At 33.5% G+C, this 19,886-nt stretch overlaps 1 protein-coding gene across 2 annotated transcripts; it reads left to right on the top strand.

Moving 5' to 3' along the window:
* Positions 1 to 97: 97 nt before the first annotated feature.
* On the top strand, positions 98 to 19,349 carry LOC140044736 (E3 ubiquitin-protein ligase TRIM36-like). Of its 2 annotated transcripts, none has more exons than XM_072089374.1 (9): positions 98 to 329; positions 13,424 to 14,002; positions 14,212 to 14,407; positions 14,743 to 14,889; positions 15,472 to 15,567; positions 15,805 to 16,058; positions 16,297 to 16,418; positions 16,893 to 17,255; positions 17,527 to 19,349. In XM_072089374.1, exons 2-9 carry the CDS (start codon positions 13,434 to 13,436, stop codon positions 18,135 to 18,137), a joined length of 2,358 nt encoding a protein of 785 aa, XP_071945475.1. In that variant the 5' UTR covers positions 98 to 329; positions 13,424 to 13,433; the 3' UTR covers positions 18,138 to 19,349. The 2 variants fall into 2 exon arrangements, with proteins under 2 accessions (XP_071945475.1, XP_071945474.1); XM_072089373.1 differs by lacking the exon at positions 98 to 329 and adding an exon at positions 3,271 to 3,709.
* Positions 19,350 to 19,886: the final 537 nt, after the last annotated feature.

The raw sequence follows: 19,886 nt of genomic DNA, 5'->3' as shown, positions 1-19,886 counted from the left end.
CACTTCATTGACAATACCTTTACATTTAAATGAGACCAAGGGGAGAAGAACCTTCCCATATAGTCTTAAATACAACAATACTATTATACTAATTGTCTTTACACCTATTGACAATTCGGTGACGTCACGAGTTTAACGATTGTTGGCAATTGTCTTGTGTTTGAGCGATCGATCTTCTTAAACAGTTGAATATTTTGGATTGGAATAAAAGAAACTAACAGCAGGAAATAGCCTTCTGAGACCCATTAAAATGGCACATTCATGTTGGATTAGGCCTAGGCCTATGTGTGATTGCTGAAGGTACAGTCATCGTAAGGTCATAACGTAAGGTAGGAAATACTTAATTTGCAATTCTGCATTACTGTTTCCGATCTAAAAGTTTAATATGTTGAATGCAGGGTTATTTTCGTTTAGTAATGTGACATATGTTACGGATTTCTATTCTCTTAAAATTCAAATAATTTGGCAGACATATTTGTTTTGATAAGGGGTAGTACCATTTGGCTGGGTGCAGGGCTGAAGTAATGATGGTCTCAGTTATTGCACATTATAATCTGTATAATTCCATGCACTAATTCACATTTGCAATGAAGGTCCGTTTTTGTAAGGGGGTAGGGGTGGAGATAGGTGTGGGGTTAGCGAAGTTGTGAGTAGAGTTTGAAAAATTCGGTTAAATAAGACATGACTCAAGGATATGATAGTAATACTGTTTTGTAAAATGTTGCCTGAATGATCTTAAACGCGTTGTGTTTTCTATTTATAATTATTTTAGTATTATGTAACCTATTCATGATAGTCATTAACATTTTATAGCATAATTGTCTTCGTTGTCAAATTCATTACTTTCATCCGTAACCATGAGTAATCAAAATCATTACGAATACTCGCGCAGATAGCTGGCTTGACTTTACTCTAATGTGCACCCTATTACCTATACAACACCCCCAAGTTGTAAAATATAGATTAACAATAGAAGGTCGTTTAGAAAGGTACACATCCTATGGCAAGGTTTACCATTAATTCGCTTAATATTATTATACACACATCCGCATTTGATTATGTTCTATATTTATGATGTTGTCATGGTAGCATTATTATAAGAACTTCCTTTAGAAAAACCATTACGACCTTATTTTTTGTTGGCTTCAGTGAGTTTTTCATGGTTTATTATATTGTTGATATCTATTTAACCGAACTCCTCTTCCCAACCTCCGCCTGATAATAACTCGACTTACATAAATCTCAATATTGTATTTTCATCCGATTCTGTAGCTGTCACTAGACTCTATGTGGAACACCTACCCCCTGGGGGGAGGGGTGGGATCATCATATTGACTTCCTTCTTCTTGCATGCGGTATAACAATACGATACACCTGCTATTCTGGTTCCCGGTGCATTTAGTATCTTGAATATAACGTTATTCATTGTCTGTCGATATGAACTCATGCCACAGATATCGTGTATTAAAAAAATATTACAGTTAGATAGGTAACTGGCAACAGTCTTCCATATAAAGTCTAGTGACAGTTACAGAATCGGTTGATATTTTTATAATTATGTTGATACCCTGTATATCGTATTCGGTCGTCTATATTGCATATTGTACATATCTATCTGAATCAAACATTAAAGTAACTATATGGAGAAACAGAGTAGTAGTAGTACACATGTGTAAGTGAAACCCTTTTTGAGCAAACAATGGCTGTTGTACTCTGTTCAATCGGAGATAATAATTCAATTAATCTTCGTGTCGAGGAAGGAATCATCGAATCAATTACCTTAATTATCAAAATGTCAAACAAGACACACTCTGTTTGAATACTTCAGTAGTAGGGAGGAGTCGATTAGTCATGCTTGGTATGTATGTAGAAACAAAGAATAATCAGTTTCTAATTCATAGTGTTGTGATGGCACTAGTTATAACTTTTGGTTATGCATGATTGAGTTATGGATGACGTCATGTACATCGGTATAAATGCGTAGCAAAGCTGGATACTGATTGATCATTGCTGGTACTGGATCGGCGAATGTTATGCAATAGTTCATCTTTAGGCCTATTGTATATAAAATACGACGGCATTTAACTTTATGTTTTTACTTTATACTCGTTGTATTGAGATTACGGGACGGTATAATAATGCACTGGCTACGTTTACACGGTAACTGTATAACGTGTAAACTGTGTCATTACGTATTTATCTTCTTCTTTATAGCTTACCACCGAATGCCTAATCCAATAATGCTGCTGTGACATATTTTAATTACTACAGTAATTTGTGTTAATAAAAATGTGCACCGTACTCGAGATATAGGCCTACGCGTGCAACAATATGTCATCTTAATTAAAAATTAACCTCTGGTGGCTTCAGGCTTTTCCATATTTAATTCAACCATGATATTTGTTGAGAACGCAGACCGTCCCCCATTAGAAAAATACAACGTGAACGTTAGCTTAAGTTCAGCACTTGGTCTTACAAATTGTAGGCCGTGCCCCTATCAAAAGCCTTGACCCGTCACTGCAAAATCTAGATAGTTATGAGACCACCAGGGATCAGGCTCGTCTGTCTGTGTGACGTGCTGTGATCTCAAGAGGGTGGCGTTGTTAAAGTAAATATCAATCTAGTTTGTATTATGATCAACTAAGCATCACAAAAAGCCGGATACATATTAATAGATAATTTAATGTATGCGTAAGTATGAGCGATAGATTTACCTCACGAGGACTCCAACCTTATTGTAAATAAATATTATATGTATATTTGCATAGTAATAGCAGAGTGCAGGATATCCATGCGACATGTTTGTTCAATATGGCACAGCCAATCATTTAATTAAAAAAATTAATTGTTGATAATCAACCTTATAATTTGATAATAAAACAATATAGAGTTAGTTGGCCTATTTATACTACATAATTATATGTGCTTATATTTACAGGCTATATTTATATAACATAATATTTCATGCGTGGTTTGCTTACATAATTATTAGTAGGCCTATCTGCTTGGCATCAACACATTGTGGAAAAGTGCCAATATTTACTTAAAATGTTCGGTTAGTATATCAGTGCGTCTGTTTATTTAACACATATGATAAATTATTGTTGAAATGATTTACAACGCATAAAATACAATTTGACATAAAAATAGTAAAATTGTTTTGTTGTGGCAGTACCGTACTATATCCACGTATTATGCGGTTTCATTGATATAATACCTGCGTTTTGTTGCGGTTAGGACTGCCTTTTTGTGTTATTACCTTCAGATAATTTGCAGACGATTGATGACGTAAAGGTCGTACGTATAGCGTTATGTTTTCTGAATGATTTTACTCACGTCAGGAATGTGAATTAAGAATCGAGTTTGAACGGTTGTGAATTATTAAGACTCGTCGTTTGTACAGACACATGGGCCTAGCACTATGAAATGAACTTAATTATGTTGAACGTGAGTGGATGAATCACGCATTTTTGTACGTTTGTTCCTATTGACAAACAATGCTATTCTGCTTGAGCAAGCGGTGTTATTTGTATACTATTAGTGGAAATGTCTGTGTTAGTTGAAACAGACCCAGTCAGCTGAGACACGGTTTACGGTGGGAACTGCGGTGAATCAGGGCTATCGTGTAGCTTGAATGAGAAAGTATCGGCTCGTTTTTACAGCAGTTATACAGCTAGTGAATACTACCCGCTTATCCATTCGCCAAACAGTAGGTTATAATTTTACTATTGTCTAATTTTCTATGATGGTTTAATTTACGACACTGATAAATTAATAGGATTGTGTGTACGGTAGCAAATCCATAGTGATACTCCTAGGTAGTAGTCTAGTAGTCGTAAAGAACCAAGATAGGTCGTCTAACTGCTATATCGTAATGCCTACGGTTTTTAAGACAAGGTAAACTAAATTTGCCAAATCAATTAATGTTGTTTTTTTCTCTAAAATCTAACACGAAACTCTTCCGATCGCTGAGTTCAGCTGATTGACGTGCACAAGTGTAGAATTCCATTTCCAGGTTCAAATCCCGTGATGGTTAATTTTGTCGCTTCAGTACATTAACTTATAATTTATATTCATTCCCTCCAAACCTTATGTATAGTGGGGATACTTAATACAATTAACGTAAATATAGTCGGTATCAGCGATTAACTACTTTCTATATCATTCTATGTTTCGGCGATTTTCGGAAATCTTATATAGAGCTTAGTATAAATATGGTCTAGCCTACTTGTCAATTTCATCACGAACATTAATTATGAGAAACAATCATAAGTAGAATGCATAGTGAGAATCAAACAGGATGCCATATGTGGTCGTGGGAAAGTCACTATATGTAATACTGCATACTATTAAATAACGATCTCTTTAATTACAATTAACAATTAACTTTTCTATTGGTACACCCTATCCACGGCCCACCCTTATCAAGGAGACACTTTTCCGTGAAACAAACGAGTGAAAATATTTAACATTGCAGCCAATCACTGTTCAAGACACACCCTCACCCCTAATTAAAGGGTCACTTTCTAAGTCCCAAGGATTCCCCCCCCCCCCCAATGTATAAAGAATACTCATAACAAAACAACGTAGGCATTTTTTAATAATACAATACGATAAAAGCCTCATGAATGTATTCGCATATATTAGACCTACGTATTTTATTTGACAAGTAAGGTCTCAGTTGCATCTAAATGTCAACGGCTACTAATACTGTTAATCTTCGTTGATAATGTTTAATTCATGTTCTACGCTAATGTAGTTTGACTCGAAAGAAAATCAATAGAACATGCAATACACATTATTGTAAGACGTTGTTGATACTATTTGTAGTGCCATCATGAAAAACGTAAGTAGATAATATATATACATTAAGTAAGTAGTATGACGTCATTTGTATAGTTCAGTGAGTGATTTCAATCATAGAGGAATTCCTTCATGTTTAAATTTTGAATTAATTAATATTCCTGATAGTTGTTCTTTTAATTGAAAAAAAAAAGAACCACAAAATCAATAGGCCTACGGTAGAATCCTTATAAGGGACACCTTCTGAATCATCAAGTGTCCTCTTACTAGATACATTTGAATAGGGATTCGCTGTTAAGACATAAGTTCAAAGGGAAAATGTCCCCTGAATTGAGGTGTCCCAGTGGAGAAGTTCAACTGTAATTTATAATCGATTGTTTACGATTAGACATAGTCGAGAAGAATCATTGGTTACCTGGGTGAGGCTTCATCACACGTGCATACTGCACTAGGTGGAGATGGAGGCCCCGCTAAGGACAGCTAAAATGAAATGTTGCTATATGTTTGACAGACTATATATAATATGTTAGCGCTCCCAAGTTAAAAAAAAAACAACTTGACCACCTCATCCCCGCTGAAATACCAAGGCTAATTTTATAGTGGAAATGAATCAAAATTTGAAACCCACCCACATTATCCATATTTTTCAATTATGTAATAAGCCATTAGTTTGTGAACAGATGAAACACTTTTGACTATACAGATTTCAATATGGAGCTAGCTCGATATTTTACAAATGACATCTTGCCTCCGTGCTATAATATTGTTGTGCCCTACTTTTGGTAAAATATTAATTAATTTGATGGCATACCTAATCCAGATAATGTAGGTAACCTAATGTAATAGGCCACAAGTGATTGTTGATCGTAAATCATAAATTTAAAGTAAAAGAATCAAATCATAAACGACTTCAGGTTGAATGTGATTGATATCACCAGTTGAATGTGGCGGTGTTGTCTTTTAAGTGTTTGCTAAATTACTAATTCATCTCGATAAAGTTTCCATTATCTTGTCTTGTGTTTGTAGGTAACCGCTATATTGAACATTATACAATGGTGTGGTGGTTGCATGATTTACTCAGCTTATTACTTAACTCTGATAATACTCAACAACATAACACACCTTTTATCAGCCGATGGCGTCATAATGATCTATATTTGATATTAGTTTTGTTATTAATATTATAATAATGAGCAATCCGTCCGAATGTTCCTTAGCGAAATTTGCGCGGATTTGTACTCGTGGTACATTCTTACGCAATTTCACTCAAAATAACCGAATGTGTCATGTTATTTTCATAGATACATCTATTATCCATTATTTTTTTAATGTATAAAACAATATCATATTTAAAAGTGCCGTTTTATTCGTGAGAGTATTTTTGTATTTCAAAATCGTATGATACTATACTACTAGGTTCTAGATTGTAATTAGTTAAAAGAAAATATTTTGGACGTTATCAAACGTATAGACAAACATCATCGAAAACATACCACCGACTTCAGGATTAACATAAAAAAGACCATTACTTACAAAGACAATAACTACTACTGTACAGGGCAAATCTAGGGTGCTCTGTACACTACACAGTATCTACTGTACGTAATTCATATTGTCATAATTTAAAATCTTTTTTATATTACTGTAATATTGACTATTTCAATGCTATTTTTTGTATTATTATAATATTGAACTACAATTGCGGTTTAATAAGCATACGGACGGCTGGTCTAATAATAATATTCCCCAGCATACGATATAAAGTGCTAAGGGTTCAATGATCTCCCGCAGAATAAACACATGACTCTGCCTGTTGGTTGGCCCAAGCCTCATCTTCAATGCATTAATATTTGAACTAAACACTCGTTGAGTACTGGGCCAACAGATAATTAATAAGTACAGGTATAATAACAAATTTATATGAAACAAATTTCAAAATATTAATACGATGGTGCATTCTCTAGCGGTGCATTGTACTTTTATTAGTTATTAATATATGACAGTATTATAGAAATAAATTATGAAAGAATAACTATGCAAAATTATGATGTTATTGTTGTGTGATAGTCAACGGATAAACTGGTGCGTAACAGTAAACGTATTTTATTGCTTAGCAACAATAACCATTTCATTTGGATAATTACCGTAGGCCTACATATTTATTACACTGAAATGGCGAATGCATATGCATGTCTATAGGCACACTGTGCATAAATCATGTCTGTCCCTGCCACTGAGATCTCTAAAGTTTTTGCGCGCAGTGTCAGGAGTGTTTAACTAATTTTGATAATATCCACGACTGCCGTATATATAGTCCCAGGTCTTTTCGAACAGAAATAGTACTTGGCATGCGTCATCAAGAGTAATTAAGCATTTAGATACAAACGATATATTTCTCCTTCCTTCCTGATTAAATCGAACATACTGTGTTCATAATTTACCATATACATTAGTGCTGTCCTACTTGAAAGAAGCTATCTAACAGTATTGGTCCCAACATATGAGTGTCATAGTGGTATAGTTTCCTTTTTTGTCATTGTTGGATTTTCCCATGGGTTAAACGCTTCAACTTTCTCTCGAAGCCAGATGCCGAACGTGTAATTGTTGCGCTATTAGTTACTAGTAATCCAGTACGAATAGACACAATTGTTTTTCTGTCTGAGAATGTTCATGTGGAACTGTGTCTTGCAAATTTAGTCTGCATTCAATTTAGTGACACAGGAGGGTTCATAAACGAAGGTAAAATATATTTTATGTATTAATATAGACTAAAAACTAGTTTATAGGTGTAATCTGTCAACGTAATAATTTAGCATGTTTCGGGCAACTCAAATCGTCTTTTGAGGATTGATGCAGACAGATAAATGAATATTAATATATTGTAGGAGTATTTATATTAATTTTTAATCAGAACAGAAACGAATATATAGTTTAATAATACCCAGGCTACAATATAATTTGTTTTTGCTGGATTTATTTTGTCATGTGTCATCTTTTCACGCGTAATGTGTCCAAATAACATAGTTGACAATGTTTTCCTCAACATTCACCTAACCAAGTTCAGATATGTATTCACGTATAGTGTGTTCCTTATATTTTGGAACAATAAACAAAAATAACAAAATAGGCCTAAATGACGATTTTCTTTGACATTATCTTTCACACGCGTAATGTGTCCCTACTTTGGAGAAAACCAAGTTAAAAATTGTATTGTTCTCACGATTTTCTTATTGAGAAATGTGTCATTTCACTTATGAAAGTGTCCCTACTTTGTTGAAAAACATTATTCTAGGCCTATTTTCGATTTGTCAGGAAACACCATTAGTCTAATTTAATATCAAATTCTTATTTTGTCTAAATTTACACACCCAGCTCAGATATATCAAATGGCGTGTTCGAGATTGTAAAAGAAAGTTGAAATGCAATTTCGTTTTACTTGTGTTTTTGTCAAGACTATATGACGTAACATATAAAATGAACTAATCGTTGCGAACTGCCGGATTTCCTTGTTTTCTTATCGACATTAGAATACTGATAGTTTGTTGCTAGTAGATTCATTTTTTCTTAATTAAATTTAATCAAATTAAATCATCGACTGGTTACCATGGTATTTTGTAGCTAATATTAGGATCATAGCCTTGGATAATAATTCAGTAATATATTGAAAATGTTATGATTAGTGTTTTTGACTAGGCCTATGCTTTATACTTTTCAGTTTCACATTATGCAATATTGTAGAGAAACAATCGACATTGTATTGGTGGAAATACGCAAGGTTCACAAACGGTTGGGCAAATCATGTGAACGTATAATATTAAGCTGGTGAAGGCCTGATACATTTTGTAAAAATGGGAGATTATTTAACCACTCAAAATAAATTAAATGGTAAAGTAACAGTGTAGGTCGTAGGATATTATATTTATCATTCAAATTTCGTCAAAAAGACGTTTTTAAGTTATAAACTACAAATAGTAGGCCTATGGTGCGTGTTACAACTGACAATGTAGAAAACTCCAGCTAATATCGAAACAACTGTGTAGTAAAACCGCCACCGTTAATGTAGTAAACCTCCAGCCTATGTAGAAACCAATAGCTTATGTGGTAAATAAAAACACCAGCTAATGTAGTGCGGTTAATTTTCAGAACGTGAAAATTAAGAAACGGCGACATCTTGCCCTTCATACCACCATTGCATGAGTGAAATATGTGCGGCGCGCGTCTAAAAGATTTAAAATGTCCACAGCAATCATCTCGGTTCCCTGCCTTTAGAAGCCTTGTTTCCATTATTTACGTTCATTGATGTATATTATATTGTCTGTATTTCTATTTTAGTTAAAGCAATAATCCAATGATACGCATCAATTCACTGATCTTATCAGCTTCATTACATTTTACAAGGGTATGTATTCTTGAATTTGACTGATACCCCTGAAAAAGACGATCGAGTGCTGATGTCAACAACAATATTGGAAGGCCATTCGAACTTGTATATAATAATCGTTTTATAATTCTGGACACCCAAGTCACGTAAATGTATTGCAATACGTATGCATTTGTGAAAGAAAAAAAAGACATATAAAAAGGAGACTGTGGTAATTGAAAGGCATTTTATTCGTCATGTTGCCCATTTTATCATTATTATGCTCAGCTGGTATTGGAAATCTCTGAAAATTTAAAACGAAACAAAATTATATGTAAGCCCTTTTAAGGGCAAGTAAATTGTATCTCCATGAGATCCCAGTTAAATCTGGAACTGAAAGTTGCATTCATTATTTCAGCTCTATTAAACACAATATTGTATCCTAAGTATATTATAAGCATGTGAGGTAGAAATTTCTACCACTGTGATATTGTATAAGCAGTGACGAGTGGAATTACGTGGGTTTGTGTATAATCATTCCGTATATATATTATAATATATTCAATGATTATTATCCTAACGGCCACCTTGAGCGCGTATTACAGTAATAGTCTCAGTAAATGGTTATTTTGTTTATGAAGTAGATGTATTGAGGAAGTACTGAAGTAATAGACCCAAGCATATTAGTAATATTATCATCATTACACCTATTTATTTTAGTGTGCGTTTAAACGTTTTGACGGTATTATTGTTAGTTCGATTTCTATGTACGTTCGTGGCAGCAGGAAGGTAGACCGTAACACCAAGTCAAATTATTTTGACAATAATATAATAATTCCGATTGCCACACTTGACTTAACAAGACAAATAGAAAGTAGGAGATGAAAATCTGCGATCATGTGTGAAATTGACAGCAAGTTAACGGATAAGTGTGAATCGCCATTTTGATGCATATTGCTTGGTTAGTTCGTCGTTTAAGAGGATATTGTTTACAACTTGAATCGTTTATTAAGTCAATTCTCGTCACAGTGTCGACAACATAATCGATTCATTATTGACCATACTGTTTCCAGCATGCCTTTGCACGTAATACTTTAGAAAATCGTATTGGATCATCCATAAAGTATATATATTAATATATTATATTGTATATTAAGATATTAAAATATAATTTCTGCGATAAGACAGCAAGCCAAATATTAGAATCATTGTTACTATGTTTTAAAACATTATATTAAAACAGTTTTAGCATACTTTTAGTATATTCTTGACAGGCATAATATCGGTTGAAAACACACGTCACCACACGCAACGCTATTATACACTACCACACGCGTTAGGCGCTTCAGAAATGTAGTACTCTAGAAGGTATGTAGATAGAGTAGTTAGCTTCAGTTTTAATCAAGTTCACGTTTATCATCTGATAAATATTGGAATGAGGTTGATTATTTTATGCTGAAAGAGTACTCGATTTCCTATTAACGTGTACAGTATTATGCGTCTAAGGATGGCGCGTTTTATGTATAGCGTAGTTATGTGGCGTGTGGCGTGTAGTTGGACCCTTTAAATTGTATTATGTAATGTAACTCGAAAATGTTTTGCTTTTAACGTGTTATAGTAAACAAAATAACGGTGTATAGAGATTAATATCACAGAATTAAAACATAATTTAACATTATTGATGCTTAATTATAGCCGTAAGTTTCTGTATCTATATAATAGTAAATATTATAACCATGATACATGAAACAATAGCACTGTTATTGAGATATTACTGTATTTAATTAGTATAGTACGTCTATTATATCCATATTGTTCAAATTGACATTTGAAAACGACAACGCCTCGAATGACGCAACACAGCAAGAGCAGTTTTGTTATTAAAATGCATTCAACATATCTTATTACACATCGATTTTAATTACGATTCTCTTTATGTATGCCCTTATATATTTTAAATACAATGTCAGTTTTGCTTGAGCAATTAGGCATAGATGATTTGATTTGCATTTATTAGGAAAATCATCATAAAAAATACATACGTAATACATAAGTGATAAAATAAATTACTGAGAAATAAATACATTTATAAAAGATTTTTCAGGATAGCCCGAAAAGCTTATTATCTTATTTCCATTGGGATCCTTTATATAGAAATTGTAATTATCTTGAGTCTATTACGTAATCTCGTTTTAAAGTAACCTTACAATTATTCACGAGAGCAGGAATAATTCTGAGAATTGTAATTACTACTAATGCAAGCTAGAAGGTTTTTAACATATGAGATGCATGGTAATCAATTTCAAAGTATATATAGTTTTAAATGGATAGATTTTCTCTATAGTGTTCAGTAAATTTTCGATTTAAAATCAGCAAATTGTGTGTGAACCTTTAAATGCAGCGATTCGTACTAGCGGTGCCTAGTAAACTTCTCAGCTCAGTTTAAATCATCAATGCTTAGATTAACGTAAACGGATGGACTATATAACGTCAAACTAGATTTCCTATTTGGAGTTAATTTACATCTAAATGTAATTTTTTTTAAATCTAAAGAAACCGAAAGATATATTTCTGCTGACGACATCTTAAATGTTACTCTTCATACCATAATGTTTAACAGATATTAAAAATATAGTGAGAATCGAATATATTAGAAGAAAACTGAAGGTAGATTCTAATAAACTCTACATAGCTAGGCCTATGTTGCAACATCATGGTTCGTTCGCAGTGTCAATAATATTACAGTATGTGCGTTTGAAGAAACGCCTTTAAATTGTACGCGTTAGTTAGTAACCTAAACGCGTCATCAGAAACGCGTTGTTGTAAAGTGATACTGTCATTACGTATATTTGTTTTACGATAGGTCGGACCTGCCAATTGCAGTCGCTTAAGCTTCATATATCACTGTTGACATTATTAAGCTTTAAATGTTCCCGTGCCAAACATGAGTTGAGTTAAAAACAACCATACGCAAACAAAATATTAACGGCTCTTGTGTTCAAAGCGTGGAGAGTGATAGGCCTATAATGTTTTTAATGATGTGTAGGCCAACTCATAGTAGTCCTTTTAAATGAGATTTGTATCTGAAAATATTGATATAATACTAACATTGTATCATGAATAGCTGTACTTAATTAATCAGTGTAAATTAATCATGTTGTGAACAAAGACTCATACAGCACATTTCATTTTCAAAATGCAAGCAAACAAGTCGTGTATTTCTGTTCAAACCTGTTTTGTTATTTTATACTTGATCGTACAGAATAATCAATAGTAAATTTAAATTCGCTAACAGCTAGCGATGACAGTAGACAGGGACAGTATTTTTTTCCATCACTATCACATTACTGTTAGGCCTAGCTCTTAGGCCTACAGGACAAATATATAGGCCTACAGGACAAATATATAGGTCAACTGTCAGTACTGAGATTCGGCAGAATACTGCACAAGAAATGTGAGTTCACCAAATGCAACGATTTAATTGTTAGTCAACATAGTCTCATTGATGTTTATGTATGACAGCAAATGTTAATCGCCGGTTTAACTATATGTTGTATGATTGAAAGTATTTCAATACTTCTCAAGTCGAAAGCAACATTCAATTTGCATGAATTCACTTGCTGATGGACGTATGTTCAGGTTGATGTACTCTACTGAGAAATAAATGTATTTAAATAATGTATGGATTTTCTCCATTCAAACAGGTTCCATTTGTTCGGAACGTATCTGTATTCAGTAGATTTATGAATGAACGAATGAATACTTATTAATTTACATTTTAGCAATGATAATGAAGATGGAATGTACGCATTTTCTTTTTATTGATAATCGATTGAATAAATTAACATAATTATAGCTTTATGAATAATTCAGTAGAATTAACTATAATTTACATAATTATAATAATTTTAGTGCTATTATATTATAGAATACCAATGATGACATTCAGAATATCACTAAACCTTTATGATTTTCTATTGAATATTCTATTCAAAATCAAAATTATAAAAGTCATATTTTCACATTTAAGACTTTAACATCCTAAGGTGAAAATTTTAACAGTTTAGGCTAACACTGCTTGTATCATGAATTTCACGATGACGGTAATAATATTATCCAGTACACAGAATGATAATTATAGCCACACACTGATAATGAAATGTCACTATATTGTCTTTGACATATGGAAATGTTATGCTTCAGAATGTTTTGACCTTTCGTTTTCAAACTAATATAGGTCGACTTGCCTTTGTCTTTCAGATTATAGTAAATGATGGAGAATCTTGAGAAGGAGCTTATTTGCCCCATATGTGATGACTATTTTACAACGCCAATTGTTCTACCATGCCATCACAATATCTGCCACAAATGCGCAAGAGAATGCCTTTCCAGTCTTGGTAGATTGTCCAATGCTGGTTCGGTAGAAAGTGTTTACTCTGTTTCTGGAGGTTCACCACCATTATCGCCTAACTCTCCTCCTAAGACATCAATTTCAAGTAATGTTAGCCCTAGATCTTCAAACGGACAGACGTCACCGTCGATGCAAAGAAAGTCTATCTCCAGAACTGGAAGCCTACGTAGACGTTCGGGTTCGTTCAGACGTCAGAGTTCGATTGCCACCAGTGAGAGCGAGGTAGGAGGGGCTGTCACCAAAGGCTTGCGCAGGCGTGAGTCATTTGGTGGAAGATCCCCCAGACCGCCTCTTTCAGCATCTAGTAGGAGTTCAACTCCGAGGGTAAAGAACTTCCCGTGTCCATCCTGCAAGTCCGATGTTGATTTAGGAGACAAAGGTATAAATGGACTCTTCCGAAATTTTACACTTGAGGCTATTGTTGAGAGGTTAGTAATACAATCAAAATGTATATATAATTGAAAGTAATAAAACAAACATTCCTAAAGCTGAAGTTGAAACTTACCCAAAAAACCCCATTGCAACAATGTTTTCTTTTACACGAGTCATCCAAAAGATGCTGTCTTCATCTGTAAGCAATACAAATATTACAGACAATATATGGTAATAACGTTTTTTGTTTCCATCGTTTTATCAGGTACAAATTGGCAGCCAAGAAAGCTGCCAGTATACCATGTGGTTCCTGCAGAACTCGTCCGCCTGAAGATGCCACAAAAAGTTGCCTGGACTGTCGTGCAAGCTACTGTAACGTGTGCTACAAGAACGTTCATCCATGGGGCACTCCACGAGCTCAGCACATGCATGTTGGTCCAACAAGGAATTACAGACCTAAGGTTAGTTGACCACATATTAGTACTGACAAACTAAGACAATGCCACGTCATGCCACCATCCTCTCTGAATTTATCTTTAAAACATTTATATACCGGACTACACCATACCAGACACAAAAACAACACCCCACACCAATCCAACATTCGAAAGTTTCATCATTTCATTAGGGACAAATTCATCATCAGATTAGCAGCATTAAACCTAAATCTGACCATTTAAAATCTTGCTACACATATCATCTTGCTGAAACTTATTTTATAAGTATTAGTATATTATATTATGGATTTTGAAAACTTCAATGTGTTTAATATGAGACTTTCTTTTCCGATTCTCAGACAATAACATGTCCAGAGCATCCAGACGAACGAGTAACTATGTACTGCGAAGGATGTCAAAAACCAATTTGTCACATGTGTAAATTTTCCGGTGTTCACGCAAACCATAAAGTATCCGGCATGGAGCGAAAATACAATGTTATGAAGGTTCGTGATACCGGACACTAATTTTGGAGTGATATATAATATTATTATTAGACAAGTACGATAGTTATTATATCATCATAGCCTATAATATCACCGATTTCATTATAAGACAAAGACCAGAATCAAATCCATTAAATCCCATCTACAGTTACAAGAGAAATGGAATAATAATAACAATATTTGATAATTCAATTTGAGTTTGAAGTAAGATGAATTAACTTCTTAGAAGTTTGGTTATGTTCCTTTGATTTTTGGTGCGGTAATCCCTTTGCATCCCAAACGATAAGCTAAACCAGGATTCCCATTTACTATTGCAAGAATCCTTAAACTTGTCCAAAATATTTTCAATTTGTATAAAAAAGGTTTAATTAAAATAATGGAAATAAAACTGAATTAAATTACATTTTAAGGTATACAATTGATAGGCCTATATGTATACTATTTATATATACCATTTATATATACCATAATATTACTATTAATTATGTCTTCTGCTTCTTGAAAAAGACAAAACTGTATATATCTACGTTGCTTAAAATATGTTATTATATGTTACACATTTGATTATGTTATACCTTGTAGGATAAATTAGAGAAAAACATAAATAAAGTACAGGGTAGACGAGATTTGATTCAAGCAGAACTTGATCGAATTAAGGCGATGAGGCTTAGACTAGAAGTAAGTTACGTGGAGATATTATTTAACACTTTACATTGTTTATAATCAATATCATTATAAGATATGATACCATGAGTATGATGGTTTTTCATTAGGACAATGATGCAAAACTTGAAATATACAAACATATTGTCATCACTAAAGAAACTCTCCGAGATCCCAATTTCTTAAGGTTTCAAGCTGAATTGCACCAGTATTGTATGACTGCAATATTTCTTTTACTTTATATTTTATTAGACATCTGGGGTCATGTTTAAGGAGCATGTAAAATCCGCATTGGATAGCGTGTCAGAGTTACTGGCGATGAGACAAGAAAGTCTTCTTGAACGTGCAGAAACTGAAGTTTCTACCAGGATTGACGTTGTACAAAACATGTTGGAAGCGTATGAAAAAATGCTTCAAGATTGCAATGTCATCGAGTATGCGCAGGAGATTTTAAAAGAAACTGAGCATGCGTGCTTCGTGCAAGCAGCACGACCTGTGATTAGCCGGTTAGTTAATATTTAGTATTCATACAATTATTAATTTTTGTTCCAAAGTTCAGTACTTTATCGAAGACACATTTTGATTGATTGCATTGTGGAAGTTCTTTTATTACGAACGAACAGCTGATCAATTTATCAACTTACTATTTTGTTGCATGCTGAAATCATTGATTTCTATTGATTGTTAATTTGCTTCTGTTTGATTGGTTACTATATTTATATAACCATACATTTATATCACCAGAATGCATAAAATGGCAGACACAATGAAGCTTAAGAACATCGATGTATCAGACGATTTTAAAAACATGTCGATAACATCAGACAAAGCGTTAGAGGCTGTCGGAGACCTGAACTTCTTAAAAAGTAAGAACTTCATTTTAGTAAGATTAACAAGAAATGCGCAAGGTCATGTTTGTTAAATGTTATTGAAGTATATTATAATATCATACCGTATACAAATATGAATATTCATGAGAGAGATCAAATCATGTAGTCTAGGATATCTTATCTTATACTGTTTCCTACTGTAATGTAGCATTCATAAACTGAAGAAACAAGAATAAATATACTAAGATAGCCTGTTAGTTGCAAAAATGCAGATATGGAATTAGTTTAGGTACATTATACACCAACATCTGGCGTCAGCCATGGCGGCGCTCTACTACTACGTCATATGGTTCTGTTTTTTTAAATAAATATTCTGTGCCAGTGCTGGACCTACGAAAATTATTGATAGATAAACTACGAAAGCTCCCGAAAGTTCATAAAATTAATTATTTTGATATTAACGCAAATATAAAAAGTTAAAGTTTTTATAATATTATGTTTTATATTTAGTTCCTGGAATTCCAACAATGCTTCCCGACGAATCGTATGCTTATAAAGACGTAAAGCTTTGCTGGAAGGAACCTTCAGATGGCGGGAAAGTTGATTCTTATAACTTAGAGTATCGTATGTGTATTCAACATTCACCCACCAAGAAAGGGCAAAAAACAAAGCAGACGAAAGTTGATACTGCGGATCAAAGCGAACGAAACAATTCCACATCGTGGACTGGAATACAGGGTATTACAACAAGTCAACATACTATCTGCAGTCTAGAGTATGGTCAGGAATACGAGTTCAGAGTTCAAGCTGTGAATGCTGCAGGATGTGGAACATTTTGTGATGCAATATCGCTACGAACTGCTCCAGGATCAGGTTAGCATGTTTGTTATTGTTAAAGTATTTGGATTGTTTAAGAAGGCTTAGTATTACTTTGTTTGTAAGGTTATGTTTTATTGTGTACTAATAATCATTTAGAAGATTGATATGAGCTTGTATACAAGTTCAAATATTTTTTGTAATTTTACCTAAACCTGTTTACATTATCCATTTCGTACTTGAACTAAAACTCTTTTATTGCATTGCGTAATAGTCTCTCTATATATTTTCTAGTCAACATTATACATTTTGTATTTTATTTTTTCAGTGTTTAACTTCCGATTTGATGCAACAAAGATTAACTCTGGGAAAGACACTGTTGAAATAAGTGGGAATGGAATGAATGCAACTGTCTTTCCCAACAGCAGCATTCTGGACAATGTTGGTCTTATCCCAAAAACTGCTGTATCACTCAATCCCGTCTACATTATTGGCGATCAGAAGATCACTTCTGGAAGACATTACTGGGAAATCGTAATTAACCAATCAGCTTATGTTTCTCAAGTCGGTGTGGTAAGTGAAAAGAAATCTCGTCTGGTGTTGCATCCGGGTGACCAAGTAAGTACAGATAGTGGGCATGACAGCTGTGAGGAGGCAGACGTGCACGAAGATCCATTGGGTAGTGACTGTGGAGTGATGATCAACCACTTTATGGGGAAAGTACGGTTGCCATCGCCAAAGACTAGCACCACCAAGGATACGTCTGCAGTAACGGTATCAAACACTCTTGGAGTGTTGGTAGATTGTGACAATAGTCTAGTGAGTCTGTATGATGGTAAAACAAAACGTGTAGTGTTCACCAGTGAAGGTTGCATACGGGGACCAGTTTATCCTGGATTGGTAATCGTAGGAGCTGGTTCATTCAGTATTCGATGTTAGTGCTGCAGTCTTTGATGCTTATGACTGCAAACAAATATAATCATGTTACGCCTTACTCAAAGTACTAAAAGTGTTTCTTCAGTTTTATGTTTTTGTAAATATGTTTGTTCATTTATCCTTTGTTTGTGTTTTTTTATATTTTTGGTTTGCTATTTTAACTTTTATTTACTTACACATAATGTGAATTCTTGGCAACGCCACGACCACAACGTTTTAAAATATATTGCCACTATTTTAAATATTTCTAATTGTGTTTTGTGATATAACAACTTTAGCGATATTATCGTGTAAAAAGATGAATGGTATTAAGCACAATTGGTTTTAGTGCCGATTGTCTACGTAATAATATGTTAGCATCCAGATTATGAGGAAGCCCTTTTAGGTGCTTCTATCATCATGCTTCTGTAATAGCCTCACCTCACCAGCTAGTATAACATATTGTTTTATTGTGTTTTATCCTTTCATACTTGTTTTAGTTTAAGTAAATATTATATCCATATAGTTATGCAAGATTTAGTGCAATTACAACATTTACTAGTTTGACCTTTTTAAATGTACAGCAGCTTTGCCTTAACATTAGTACCGCAATTAAAATAAAGTACTACTCTTGGACAGTTTCAATTATGTATTTTAATGTTAAGTTGATAGAATATTCATTCTATTTAAAATGTTATTAATTGCTGTACGTTATCAAATAAGAATATAATAGCAGCATATATTTGACCAAAGTCATATTGGTAACTGATAGTATATTTACAAGTTAAGTGAACGCGATGTTTTGTTATTTGTTTCATTAAAAGGGGATTAAGCACAGTTGAATATACATTTTTAAACCTTGATTTATGATAACCCAAAATCAACACATAGGCCTCATGTTATTAGCGAGCGTACCATGTTGTGGCATTAACGAGATTGGCGTTCAAACTTAGTTATGCGTAGTAGGCCTACATTGGTAAACAGATTAATGGATGCTATTGTGCCTTTTCCACCTACCTCCTTACCTTGATATATTCTGACGTCACTTTAGTTATGCAATAATATTATGACGTTATCTTTTGTCTTTCGTGGTGGATGTACTATATTATTATAATATGTAAATATATTAGGAATTGAAGTGAGTTATTTTTGTAAAAGAATTAGTTATATTATTTTTAATTGTACAAAATATGTATGCACACAGTCTATTAAAAGTAAAGTGATAAGCAGAATGAATGTATAGAAATTTAAAATAAAAAAACGTTCTTGTCCCTTTGTTTTACCGTTATTTTATTGTATTTTGATAATCGTCGCAATTTCTCGTATTGTACTGAGTACCGTACGCGACCAATTTATCTTTTTTTCAACCGCTCAGCTAGCTCAGATGGCTATGACGTCACAAAAATCCACGAGTTTTAAATAAAAAAAAACAACAAACAAACAAACGGCCGAAAGATGTTTTGATGATCTTGGTTAAAGAATTGAAACAAGTAAGTATGAGTACTACTAGCCTACTATCCATTAAAAATATTATAGTATACCTTAATTATAACAGTAGTAGTAGTTTTAGATTTAGCGCCCATGTTGTTGACTCTTAGTTACCACGAAGAAAGCAGTTTCTATACTAGGCTCAATCATGGAGGAATGAGTTATAGAAATTCACCGGAGCCTACTCAATCCAAGACGTTTTTTAGCACCTATAGTTAAAGTCTTTATGAAAGCAACGGTAATTGTATTTGTACAAAAGTCAAAATATTTGTTTTTTATTTCAAT

This window comes from Antedon mediterranea, chromosome 3 (assembly GCF_964355755.1).
Source record: "Antedon mediterranea chromosome 3, ecAntMedi1.1, whole genome shotgun sequence".
Taxonomy (NCBI): Eukaryota; Metazoa; Echinodermata; class Crinoidea; order Comatulida; family Antedonidae; genus Antedon; species Antedon mediterranea.
This window is presented reverse-complemented; position numbering and strand designations above follow the sequence as displayed.

Excerpts from the sequence above, each read along its gene's own strand:
- LOC140044736 (XM_072089374.1), top strand. The coding sequence starts at position 13,434 with ATGATGGAGAATCTTGAGAAGGAGCTTATTTGCCCCATATGTGATGAC. Across the intron at positions 14,408-14,742 it reads CAAGGAATTACAGACCTAAG|ACAATAACATGTCCAGAGCA; the intron begins GTTAGTTGACCA and ends TCCGATTCTCAG. Across the intron at positions 15,568-15,804 it reads CGATGAGGCTTAGACTAGAA|ACATCTGGGGTCATGTTTAA; the intron begins GTAAGTTACGTG and ends ATATTTTATTAG.